Raw genomic sequence first — 13,086 nt, forward strand, 5'->3', positions numbered from 1 at the left:
CTCCAAGATGGAATAGACTTAGCTTGTGCATTGAGGATCGCTCCCTTGAGGAGAAACCACTCTTCTTGAACTCCCCTCCCCCTGGGGTCATGGTCCCTTAGGGCCTCACTGACAAGCCTCCTGAGCTTGTCAAAGTTAGCTTTCCTGAAGTCTAAGACTTCCATGTTGCTGACTGACTTGCCAGCTTTATGGCGGATGGTGAAGGTAATCAGCTCGTGGTCACTGTCACCCAGCTTCCCATCGATCACTAGGTCGCCGATTAGGTCATCCCCAGTAGCCAGTACCAGGTTGAGCAGCGCTTTGCCTCTCATTGGCCCATAGACTTCTTGAGTCAGGTAGAGGTCATCCACGAACGAGAGGAAGCTTTGCAACTGCTTAAATTTTGCTGAGTGATCCTCCCACAAGATTTCTGGGTAATTAAGTCACCCATGACAACCACGTTCCTGGAGCATGCGGCCTCAGTCAGTTCCCGGGCGAACTCCTGTTCAAGCTAAGGTCTTTGGGTGGGAGGTCTGTAGTAGACTCCCACTGTTGTGTCCCCTGTGCTGTGTTCCCCACGGATTTTAACCTAGAGGGTCTCCAGTCATCCACCCTGGTCGCCAATATCAGCTTGCAGAGATGCGTAGCTAATTTAAAGCTAGCTCAGACATGTCTACATTTGTGTACCAATTCAAGCATAATCTTAGTTAGGTGTGACCTAGCAATTGTACCCCTGCTCTTCTGGCCACTGAGTTGTAATCTTCTTCTCTGAAGACCCTGTCTTCCCATCCTGTCTGGGCTGCAGAGGATGTGTCTCTAAGAAATCTGGCAGCCCTCTCTCTGTATGTCTCTATTGTATCCCCCACACTCTTGAAAGCACTGCTTTTGAACATACCCCACCCACCTTCTCGTGCTTCCATGGACCAAACCTGAATATGCAGTGGTAAAACCTCTCTGGGGATGCCCCACGCAGCTTCTTGCTAAGCCTCTATCTCCAGCATGCTTGAAAGCAGCCATGGGGACATTCCCCCAGCAGCATCATTGTTGCATTCCTGGATATTATGTGTAGGGCAGGCATGCTCCATAGTAGCATACCCACAAGCCCTGGAGATGCAGTGTAAACATACCCTTTGTTCACTCTGTCCCCTATCATCTTCTTCTCACCAGCCAAAGAGGTACAATGTCCAAAAGGGACAAAAGTTCAAAGATCCCAACACCTGTGCTGTTTGTTAAGCACCAGTGATAGAGCTATCAAAAACCAATAACTTTGATTGCTGCAGACCAAACACACTGACTTAATTCCTGGTTATCTTTCAAGAAGCAACACAGAGACTAGTATAATGAAAAATATCATTGTTATCTACTGAATAGTTGGGAAAGATGTTAGATAAATCTTTGACAGGTATGATATCTTATTTAACATCAGATTTATGTTGGAGGATGTTTCAAAGCTGATTTTGCCTCAACATTATATATATTTTAATTCTTAAAATGTTTAATATGAGCTTGAAGACCTCGTAATTGCAGATTTACATCAGGTCTGTAGCATGCTCATGGACGCTAGGCTTAAAGTATGATATGAAAGATTTTCACGTGATCACATTTTGCTCCTTATCATCACAGTGCTGGGCACATGCCACTAAGCCATCTGTTTTAAGTGCGCTTATGTGTATGTGCCTAGTGCTATGCTAAGACATTGCATTGGTTAGGAGGCTTAGCATACACAGAGAGAGCTTCACCAAAGTGCCCAAAGTTCAAAGGTAGTATAGATATGTCTTCAAATACAAAGTGATTTCAACAACCTAAACAAAGTATAACCATGAAACCTGCTTAAATCTCTTCTTCAGAAGCCATTTGTTCAAGCTTCACATATGAGTCCTTAAGAAGAATTTTTGTTTAGGAACAGACTGAGAAGTACCACACTGGGTAAGTATAATATGTGTATAGCTGATGTTGACATCTCATGACTTCCGAGCTATATTGAGTTTTGTTATAGCATAACAGAGAGAAGAGGACTGTCACAGAGGCAAGTTAAGGCCCAGGACAAAACAAGCCTATGAGCTGGATGGCAAAAGCGAATGGAGACCAGAGGGTATGCCCTGACTGTTTCAAACCACGTGGAAATCTACAAAATAAAAAAGTAGTAGAGGGGCGCTGCAAGAATCACTTTACAGGGTAATAGTGCATTTGTAAAGCCCTTCACATTTACTGTCTCCAAGGTATGATACTATTTCTCTGGCTAATTTACTTTGCTGCTTAACATGATTTTTCAGGTGGAGGCTGAGTAAAGCAGAGATGGCATATCCCTCGGGCCACCATCTTTCTGCAGGACCAAGAAAGCAACTTTTTACCAGCAGGAAGTTCTGCTACAGCAAAGCCTGATCCCTTTGTACTAAGTGGTGTAAGGTGGGAAGGGGCAGGGGGGACTGGATATCATCTGATATTTGGGCTCATTAAGTATAAACCTGATATCTTCTCTGCTTGTATCATTACTATAGGAAAAGACATTTCATCAAAGAGATGGGAACAAGGCCATAGGGATACAGAACAAATTATTTCTTTGTTTAAAACACTGTAGACATATTTTCCTTGTGTACCGTTTAGATTTATCCCAGGGGTAACTGGAGCCTGCTATAACAAGAGCTAACTCCAACTGAGTTCTGCTAGGACTGAGTTCATTCTGGACCAGTGACTTCTACTATGAAATGTCACTCATACACAGAGCAACTATAGAAGAAACCAGCACTTGTTCTAGGCAAACAGAATGAAAGATTGAAGCTGTCTATACATCCCTTTTGATATTGCATCCTTTCTCCTTCTGCATAACAGATGCTCGAAACCAACAATGGTAATCTCGAAGTTCATCTGTCGTCTTTGTTTTTCATAATAATGTCTGGCTACTGACTTTTCTCATAAGATTTAAGTTCCCTTTTGTGTGCCTGAAATACCCCCAGTACATGCTTATGCAGCCTAGAGTGTTGCCTGTATTTTCCCTCCTCTCATGCTTTGTTCCTATCTACGTTATCTTACGTTTCCTAACCTTAAATTGCAAGTCAATCCCATTTACTTTTTCCTGCTCCAAATTTATTTAAATCTTGCCAAACCAGCATTTATCATCCCCTTCTTGCGTGATTCATTAACCAGGTCATTAGCTCAAATATCAGTATTTATTAACTAGTTTGCTGATTCATTCACAAGGGACATCATAGAAGAAAGTATATAGGTGCTTGTGGAAGAATTGGACATATAGCAGTGGCGATTTGCATTATTGGAAGAAAAAGGCTAAAATATGAAGGTCTTAAAGGTAGTGTTATTAGAGGATATGATATTTAATATGGTAGAAAGAGTGTCAGGGCAAGGACTCGATGAGTAGGATGATGTAAAAAATGAGGGGCAGGAGTATCTTGTGTAGGCTGGTAGCATGAGTTTGGCATCAGGAACAGTGGAGGATGGAGGTAACAATAGTGTAGAGGAGAGAGCCTAAGTGGGTAGAGGAGATTTTTCAAGGGGTACACAGAAAGCATGTAACTTTGAACATAGAACAGCAAGATTTGAATGTGACCTAGATGCATGAGAGGGGCTAATGTGAAATGACAGGTTACAGACCTGAGAGAGAGAGGAGATGGTAAAGTTGTTATCAGGGGAATGAAAGAAAATAAAACTTCAGGTCAGATATACATAAAGGTCAGATATACATAGGCCTTATGTCTGAAAAGGTCTAACTTTTCAGGATCTGTGTCTTTTAGTGGACTTGCTTTTTGCTGGCTTCCTGAGGAAGCCAATCCCCCGGGGGGTTGAGTGGGTGTGAAATTGCTCAACACTGGAAGCACATGACATTTCTTTCCTACTCATTTCAAAATCGGAGGAAGAATGCTTTCTCCAGGGACCCTCCATTTAGCAATCTTGGCTGGAGTTTTCACACTCAAAATATCCAGAAATGTACGAGCTTTCTCTTGCAAGATTGCTGTCTTAATGTTCAGCGTTTCTGCAGTTTGATGCAAGAAGCGTTCAAGTTATTGATCTTCAGAATGGGGATTGGTGTCACTGCCTAATCTAATGATGAGGAACATTCCTGGGAAGAAGATGGTGGTGGTTGTTGTAGCCCCCCTGTTGTCTCTCCTGCTTCCGTGGGCCTGGCTTCTAAGGTGAAGTGGCCTGGTTAACGAGTCCATCAGGGAGTGACATTTCTGATGGTGAGAGACTCTGATGGAACAGGCCAAAGCAGCTTGTATTGTGAGACAAGAAACCTCAGCCAGGGATGGGCTGGAGGGAGGAGGGGTACCGCAGGGCAGAGTGGAGCGCAGGCAAGATGCTGTTGTGAGAGAACGTGTCACTGCCAAGAGTCACTTTCCTGCTCTGCAGCAGCCGCTGAATGAAGAGCTTTTGATCTTCACTCGCCACGTAAAACTGCAGTGGCTGCAGAGCCAGGGAAGGGTTAACCTGGCTCTGGGAAGCAACCTGTCCTCTTGCAGCAGTGCGCTGCCCCCAGCTCTGCTTTGACTCATTTTTTTAAAATCCTAGATCAGCTGCTGATCCAAACCAAGTCAGGGACTGACAAGGAAATGAAAGGGATAAAAACTGGAGTAAAAGGGATGTGCCTCCCACAGAGACAGTCTCACTGGGAAAAGGTGTTGGTCGCACCACTCCTTTATACGGATTAACAGGGAATGGAGCTGTGGTAGTTGGTTGTCTTCATGCTCATTTATTTCCGAAGCTTATAAACATTGGGCAAACTTTGGGTGTAATTTAACAGAGAAAATCTGGATTAACTCTTGATTAGTGCCAGAATTATACTAGTGAAACAGCAATGTTTGGCTCACCTACTTGTAAGTAAAGCCTTCCTTTTGCTTCTTGTTTTTGGGTAATATTTCTTAGTTTGCATTCTGCAGGGAAAAGTAGGGAGCTGCAATGCGCAGCAGCTGGCAACTTTTTCAAATGACAGGCCAGAATGATCCAGTTTAGGTCAAAGGTGGATTGGCACTGCAACCCAGCTCCTGTCACTGCCCCCATTTCCCACCACCACCTGGCCATACAGCACAGGTGAAGCCCTTACCACCTCGCAGCAACATGGGTAAAGAGCCATTTCCAAAAGCCACTGAAGCTCCTGGTGCCGGATCAGCCAGATTGGCCCATGGACCTTAGGCTGTTGTCCCCCAAGTAGAATAAATGAAGTACACTACAATGAAGCTGTACCACTCAGTGCTCATTTGCAGCCTTTTCACAGAGAAAGAAAAAGTCTAGATTGGAAAGAAAATGTGAAATAAACTCATTTGACATACCTGAGGCAGTTTTTTTCCCATGTTACAATTTATGCCACCAATAAAGACCATGTTGGGCATCACTGGCCTGGGATACTCAAACACAAAGTCATATCTCAGTAGCCAGATTGAGCCATTTCTGTAAAGCGTTGGTAAGTGCACATCTCTCTGGAGAAATTCGGAAGCAATGTCTTGGTATTTGGTATACAAATCTTGGAAAAGTGGTGTCTCGAGGGAGGTAACAAGCAAATTCAGCACTCGCTGGGGAAAAGTCATGTGGTCTGTGTACCTGGTATAGCACCTTGGGATGTAAGAAACAGGGTTGGGACTTTTACAGATTGCATGCTCCAAGCTACATGGGAATCCACGGAAGAAGTACACAGAAGGAATGGACAGATGCTCTGCAAGGATCACCCCGCAAGGCAATGCTGGGTCTGTAAAGAGTGCATCAAATTTACTCTCTTCCAGATACTGTATGAGTTCTCTGTCCTTCAGGAGGCTGTTACAATTGTAAAAAAACATATTAATAACATACATGTTGTTCTGGTATTCCTGAAGAATCGTATATGGAAAATGGACCTCACGAAAGATCCCTTTAGCAAACCCATGGAAACGCTGGAAAAGATCCTCTTGTTTGTAAGGCACTTTATATGTTTTCCTTGTGTATAGCTTTGATTCTTTCAAGAGCAAATTAGATTCTGGAGCGATGACTACTATCTCATGCCCCTTCTCACTCAGCTTCACGACCACTTCGCGCATGCTGAGCCAGTGACTTCCATCCTGAGATATCACCAGCAGCTTCCCACTTTCTGCAAGCTTGAGCAAAGGTAAGAAAAGGAGAACCCCAGCACCAAACAGGTAAAGTTGATGAACTGGGAAAGCCATCGCAGTGAATAGAATAAGACTGCGCTAAATGTACAAATGCTTGAAACTAACTTTTATAAGTAGTTAGCATCACCAACCAGTTAGGCTGATTGCTGCACTTGTGTGAACTTCATAAAATATTACTTTCCTGTTCTTGCAACATATGTTAATCATTAGACTTGCAAAGCATGCAGTGATTTACCTTTTTGGAATTGTTTTTACCATTAACAGAAGTAAAGGTGAAGATATATAGCAGGGAAAGACAATAATCAATTTGTGGCAGATGAGAATTGACCCAAACCATTCCCTGAAACTGAACTGAATTGACATCCAAACCGTTCTATAAGATCCAAATACTATTCTGCACACCACCTTCAGAAGGCAGGGAAAGAACACCACTCTTTTACAGATACAGAAACTGAGCACAGAGATCAAAGGAGAAATTGTGTCCTATCTTCTGTAAGTACTCTGGGTCAGTACACCAGTGTGTGGAGCAGATGATAAGGATAAGACTGAGAGTAGAGCTGGTTGGAAACCACATTTTCATTCTCAGGGAATTCCATTTTTGGTTTTGGTCCAGACCCACCCAGCACCCATTATGAAATTTTGAACATTTTTCCAGAGAAGGGGAAGCTGGAGGGTACAACAGACATCCTTGTCTATTTTACTGGATAGCCACACAGGGGTTGGTTTCATTGGGCAGTTTGGTGGGGTTGGGAGAAATCTGTGCTCCTTGCTGTGGAGCAGATTTGTCAGGGGCTTGTTCTGGTACCAAGGAATGTGCAGCTTTGTGGGACAAAACGCTCCACAGTTTCCAGAGTCCCAGGCCCCAGGCAGATTTTCCAGTGGCATCTGCATCAGAGAGGGTGTCCCAAAGGCCCCAGTGTCACCATTTCTGGGCAGGGCTGGATTAACTCCTTAGTGGACCCCAGGCCAGTTGAGCAAGATGCCCCTCCTCACCCTGGTACTGCCACCCATGGGGAGTGGGGCTCAGAGCCACTGCTAGGAAGCAGCTGCTGCAGCAGTGAAGCCAGCGGAGGGGAGGGGAGGGGAACAGAAGGGATGCAGATGTGGCCATTCACTCCACCACCACAATGGGGAACGACTGGGCACCCCACAGCTCAGGGCCCCAGGCATGTGGCTAGTTTGTCTATGTGTTAATCTCACCCTGATTCTGGGGCAGTTCTGCGCGGCCTGACTCCAGAAGATGGAGACAGAGATCCATCGACCAGAAGAGGTGCTGCTGCCAACTGAACGCTTGACTGATAGAACTGCAAACTTCAGAAAGGAAACTAAAGGAGGCACTTTTGACACAGTCACCCTGTTGTCTCACTTGCCACACTTTGGTTTTATAACTGGACAGGGGGGCTGCCCCTAGAGGGCAGGGGGTTCTTGCTTCAGGTCTTCGGTCCTTGTCTGGGCTAAGGATACCTAGCCTTGGCCCACTTTACTTGGCTGGGCTCCTCTGCTTAAGGTCCAGTGTCCCAGCGCCCTCAGCTCCCGAGCCCCTCAGCCCCATCCTTCATAGGCTTCCAGGCCCTCAGCCCCAGTGTTTTCTGTCTGACACCACAGTCCTTCTGCTGACACAGAGCTCCCGCCAACCCTTCTAGAATGGTTTAGGACCTGGGGTACCCCTGGCACCTTCCTCCACCCCTACACCCACAATCTGGTCCCCCTTCAACACAAAAATAAGAGCATCTGCTCCCAAACAAAAGGTTCCTCCAACCCTGGGCCAACACTACAACATGGCAACGAGATACAATACCAAAAATGATGTCTGTTGTGGCCCATCTGGCCACTGAATTAGAAGAACAATTGGTTTGATCCGAGCTGGCAATTCCAAGGGCTTATAAGCAAAAAAAATGAAAGTTCAAAACCTGTATTCATTGTAATTTGCAGCATATTTTAGAGGGCAACCCCACCTGGGTTTTACTCTCAGGGCAGATCACCCCTGGAGCACAGGAAGATGCAATTTACATCATTCTGTTCCACCTTGCAACCAGGAAGATCAGAGTTGCTTTGAATCCCACAGGCAATTGAAAGGAAAATAATGTTTAATTCCCCCACAACAAATCATAATACTAGAAGTGTTCTCCTCTATCCTAGCTTTTGATTTAAAAAAATAACTGGTACTTTGACAGTGCTCTTCATCTAAGTGTTTCTGACAATCAGATAATCTCAAAAGATTGTTTAACAAGCAGTGATCAAGTCTTAAAACCTTCCTGTGAGAATGGTTCTGATACTACTTTATAAATAGGGAAAATGAGAGTGTTGATTTTGATCCCAAGTAATGATCCCTAGTATTGCTTGTGTCTATATCCTAAATAATAATACAATTATTTATATGGTCATTATTTATGTTTCCTACTGTACCTCTCCTCACATCCTACCTATATTCTGCTTCCAGTGCTGAAAAGTTCATTCAAATGATCATTCTTTGCAACAGTCCAAATTCGACCAGAAGAAACCCAGATTTTGAAACTGTCCTAGCTCCATCTCTGTTTTTGTAACCTGTGATTTGACATTTTTTCTTGTAGAATTGAGGAGAAGGAAGTCTCACTGAATAACCTCTGCTATTTTGAGAGGTCAGTCAGGGTGATAGGCCTTAAATAAGCTACAGGCCCAGCTTTCTCACCTAAGAGAGCACCAAGAATCCAGATAGGACATAAGGGATCAGTTGGAAGTCAGCCCATTGGTACAGGGATCCCGTGGTTCTGTACCTCCAGTCAGCTCTCTCTCATCCTGGCAGTGGAATTATATGGAAGTCCTTGCCAAATAAAACTGTTTGCCTGGAGGAAGAGTGGAGTCCACTGATCAGTTTAAGTCTCCTAGAACCGTAGTGTCTACCTTCATATGCTGGAAGTTTAATCATGGCATTCTTGGCTCTGCTGATAATTCTGTATCAGAGCTACCACCTCACTTAGTGCTAGCAGTGGCAAGAAGATGTCTGGTTCCTCTTCAGTCTTTCTGGTTTAATAGCAGAGTTAAGGAGGACATTCAAGGCAAAAAGCCCTTCAGAAAATGGAAGGCATGTCCAAATACAGAAAACAAGAAAGCTCAAAACTCTGGAAGATCACGAGTAAAAGTGAAATAAGGCAGGCCAAAAAATAAGTTGAAAAGTACCTAATAAAACTTTTTTAAATACATCAAAAGCAGGAAGCCAGTGACAGAATCAGTGGGTCCATGAGATGACCAAAGTCTAAAAGTTGCAAATAGAGATGATAAGGCCACAGGAGAAAAGCTGAATGATTTCTTTGCATCAGTTCTTATTGCAGAGATGGGGAAATACCCATCAGGGCGGTGCAAAATGGAAGCATTCCGTATCGACTTTTGTTTCGAATTGAAACGGCTGTTCTGTTCCGTCCCGTTCCGTCGAAACTTTTGCTGTTTCGACCCTGTTTCAATGTTTCGCCCATAGGATATAATGCAGAAGGTTGAAACAGGCTTTAACTTTGTCATTTCTGGCCTGATTTGGGTGACACGTGCCGTAATGATAGCCCCTTCTGAGGGCATGAAGCACGCCGTGTTTCAAGAAGATAGGTGCAGGGGGTTCAGAGATCGTGTACCCCAAAGTCTTGAGAGCAAAACTCATGTCACGTGTATGTGTTAAGCCACAGTGGGGTTGACACTGCAGGCGTGGTAGCCCCTGCTGAGGCCACAAAGCCTGCCAAGTTTCAAGGAGATAGGCATAGGGTGTTCAGAGAAACTGCACCCCAAAATCCTGAAAGCAAAACTTATGTCATGTGTATGTGTTAAGCCACAGCGGGGTAAAAACTGCAGGAATGCTAGCCCCTGTGGAGGCCACAAAGCCTGTTAAGTTTCAAGGAGATAGGTGCAGGGGGTTTGGGAGAACTGCACCCCAAAATCATGAAAGCAAAATGCATGTCACCTGTACGTGTTAAGGCGCAGTAGGGTGAAAGCTACAGGCCTGCTAGCCCCTGCTGAGGCCATGAAGCTTGCCAGCTGTAAAGGAAATAGGTGCAGAGCTTCTGGGTTCCTGAACCTGTGGCCACAGGCAGGCAAAACTCGTGTTATGGGTGCTTGTGCAACTGTGTCTGTCTTGGGGCAGAATGGGGGGACGGGGACACCACTGAAGACTGCTAGGCCTTGCTGTAGCCACAAAGCCTGCCAGCTGTTAAGGAGATAGGTGCAGGGGTGGTCTGGGCCCCTGCATCCCTAGCTGCTCACAGGCAAAACTCGTGCCACTGTTGCCACAGTTGCTTGTGCAACTGCTGCCTCTCATCAGGCAGCAGGACTGAAGATCCCCCATCACTTGTCACCAAGACCTGGGGGTAATAATTGACCACAGTATGAACATGAGCCAGCAGTGCAATGCTGTAGCCAGCAGAACCAACAATACCTGGCATGCTTCAATTGATGAGCTGGACCTCATTTAAGTGACAACAGAAGACATTTTAGGACAAATCAATTAACTAAATACTACTAAGTTACCAGGGCCAGATGCCATTCTTCCAAGAGTTCTGAAGTAACCCAAAGGTTAAATTTTCAGAACTATTGATAATAGTACAGAACCTATCATTATAGATGACCTTTGTGCCTATCTTCAAAAAGGGCTCCACTTCAGGAGTTTTGGTGAGCTGTCGCAGGTGGGGTCTGCAGCCCCCCCCCAACTATGCCAGGTTATCACCCCCACCTCAAAAAAAACCAAAACAGTTCACCAAAACTCCCTAAGTGGCTCTGTCCCATGCATGGCCAGGCAGGTGGACTAGGGCTGTGAGCGGTGCAGAATGGCATATGGGAGCAGGAGAGTGGGTAATGTTTCACGGGGCCAAAAGAACATGGGGCTAGGGCCCGGGGCAAAGCCATGACCTGTTCCTGGCATGCCCCTGCCTATTGCTGGAACCAGTGCCTATCACATCACAAGGACATGTGGGCAGCAGATTGTGGCTCTGTCCTAGGGCCTGACCCCATGCTGTCACCACCCTGCAATCTCAAACCCAATCCCAGCCCCAGCCCTGGCCCCATCCCATCCACCTGGCTGTGTACAGATCCTGGACCAGTCTCCATGGAAACCCTGCCCACCACTCTGTCCAGCATCCCCAGCAATGGGTGTGGGACAGTTGGGTCAGGGTTTCCAGTCAACAAGGCTGGGGCTGGTGGTGGGGGACTAGCAGCAGCAGCTGGAAGGAGCCATCACTGTGGGGGCTGCTGGGAAGCAAGTTCATCTACCACAATGCCCTAGCCCCTCTGTACGCCCAGGCATGCTGGGACCAATGCACATGACATGGCCCAGGCTGCCCCGTGCACCTAGGTCAGGCAGGGCCAAGGGACCTGCCGTGGACCAGAAAAAATCTGTTGTCAGGCCAGATCCAGCCTGCAGACCATTTATTGTCCACCCCTGTTTCAGGAACTACATACCAGTACGAGTCACTTTCATCCCTGGCAAGTTGGTGGAATCTATAATAAAGAATAAAATCAGAAGTAACATGCCCAAATGTGATCTGCTGGGGAAGAGTCAGCAAGGTCAGCGTGGAAATTCTGCCTCATTAATCTGCTGGTTGAGGGTGCTACATGGACAAGGGGGATCTAGTTGACATCATATATTTTGACTTTCCAAAAGCTTTCAACAAGGTTTTTCACCAAAGGCTTTTAAAAAAACTGGGTTGTCATTGGATTGGAGGGAAGGTTTTTCTGGGACAGGGATCTGGTTGCAAAATAGGAAGCAAACTGTCGTGCTAAATGGTCATTCCTCAGGATTGAGGGAGATCAAAAGTGGGGTCTTGTAGAGATCTGTGCTACACCCAATTTTGTTCAACATTTTCATCCATGATCTGGAGGTGCACAGTGAAATCTCCAAATTTTCAAATGATGCCAAATTTCTCCAGGTAGTGAGATCCCAAGCTGATGGAGAAGAGCTGCAAAATAAATCTCATCAAGCTAAGTGAGCGGGCATAAAAATGGCAAACGAACTGTTATTCACCAATCCCAGAATTATTGAACTAGGGGACACCCAATACAATTAGAAAGATATATGTTTAAAGTTAACTACATGATGCATAAGAAAGCACTTTCTCTTGTTAATTTGGGGAATTTGTTGCCACAGGAGATGGTAGAGGCAGATAGCATAGCCTGGTTCAAACAGGGACTAGAAAAATTCATGGATGATAGACCTATTACTAACTGTTGGAGAGAAGACCTGAAGATATTTCCTTTGGCATTTCTAAACTAATAATAATGGATGCCAGGGTAACATGTAGGGCACTCTAGATCAGGGTTGGGAAAATGGCTCACGGGCCAGAATCAACCTGCCAAGATGTGGGGGACAACCTGAGTCTGCCCCAAGGCACGCAGAGGGGCACGGGTGGTACCATGGCTGGACTCTGCTTCCTGGTAGTCCCTGCAGCAGCGACTCTGCCACCACTGGACTCAGCCCCACTGCCCGGGCACCCCAGCCTGTCCACCCTGCACCCACCACCAGGGGTGCCAGACAAAGTAGGTGAGTGGGCAGGCCGGGTCTTCCTGGAGACTGGCCTGCGACCTCCGCAGGTAGAGCATGCTTGGCCAGGCAGATGGGATGGGGCCATGGGTGGGCAGGGAGTGGTGTCTGGGAGTGGGATGGCTGGGGCTGGGGCTGGGGCTGGGCCTGGGATCACAGGGCAGTGATGTGTGGGGAGTGGATTGCAGCTCTGCCCCAGGCTCCAGCCCCATGCTCTCACCTCCCTTAGATCCTGGCCCCAGCCCTGGCCCTGCCCACCCATCCCATTCCCAGACACTGCTCCTCGCCCACCTGTGGCCCAATCCCATCAGCCCAGCCAAGCAGGCCCTGCCTGCAGGGGTCCCAGCCAGTCTCCATAGAAACCCTAGCCATCCCCTCCAACTGGCACCCCGGTGATGGGTGTGGGGTGGATGAGCTTGGGTCATTTGGATCAATTGTTCCCTTCCCCCCACTCCACCCCACTGTACAGGTGGGGACCAGCACACGCAACCCAAACTCAAGCACCCCGGGCTCCCCCATCTGCACTGA

At 46.4% G+C, this 13,086-nt stretch overlaps 1 protein-coding gene and 1 long non-coding RNA gene across 2 annotated transcripts; one reads left to right on the plus strand and one right to left on the minus strand.

Annotated features, from left to right (window-relative positions):
* Positions 1-1,446: 1,446 nt before the first annotated feature.
* On the plus strand, positions 1,447-3,622 carry LOC109301769. Its single transcript, XR_002098617.1, has 3 exons — positions 1,447-2,154; positions 2,253-2,385; positions 2,584-3,622. It is a non-coding gene; the product is annotated as an uncharacterized LOC109301769 (long non-coding RNA).
* A 1,579-nt stretch (positions 3,623-5,201) lies between these two features.
* LOC109301770 (UDP-glucuronosyltransferase 1-6-like) lies at positions 5,202-6,174 on the minus strand. Its single transcript, XM_019523002.1, has one exon. It carries the CDS (start codon positions 6,120-6,122, stop codon positions 5,217-5,219), a length of 906 nt encoding a protein of 301 aa, XP_019378547.1. The 5' UTR covers positions 6,123-6,174; the 3' UTR covers positions 5,202-5,216.
* Between the last annotated feature and the right edge of the window lie 6,912 nt (positions 6,175-13,086).

Source organism: Gavialis gangeticus, unplaced genomic scaffold, assembly GCF_001723915.1.
Source record: "Gavialis gangeticus isolate Ggan-Ray unplaced genomic scaffold, GavGan_comp1, whole genome shotgun sequence".
Taxonomy (NCBI): domain Eukaryota; kingdom Metazoa; phylum Chordata; order Crocodylia; family Gavialidae; genus Gavialis; species Gavialis gangeticus.

What these genes read in the sequence shown, in the direction of transcription:
- LOC109301770 (XM_019523002.1), bottom strand. Translation starts at nt 6,122, where the DNA reads ATGGCTTTCCCAGTTCATCAACTTTACCTGTTTGGTGCTGGGGTTCTC.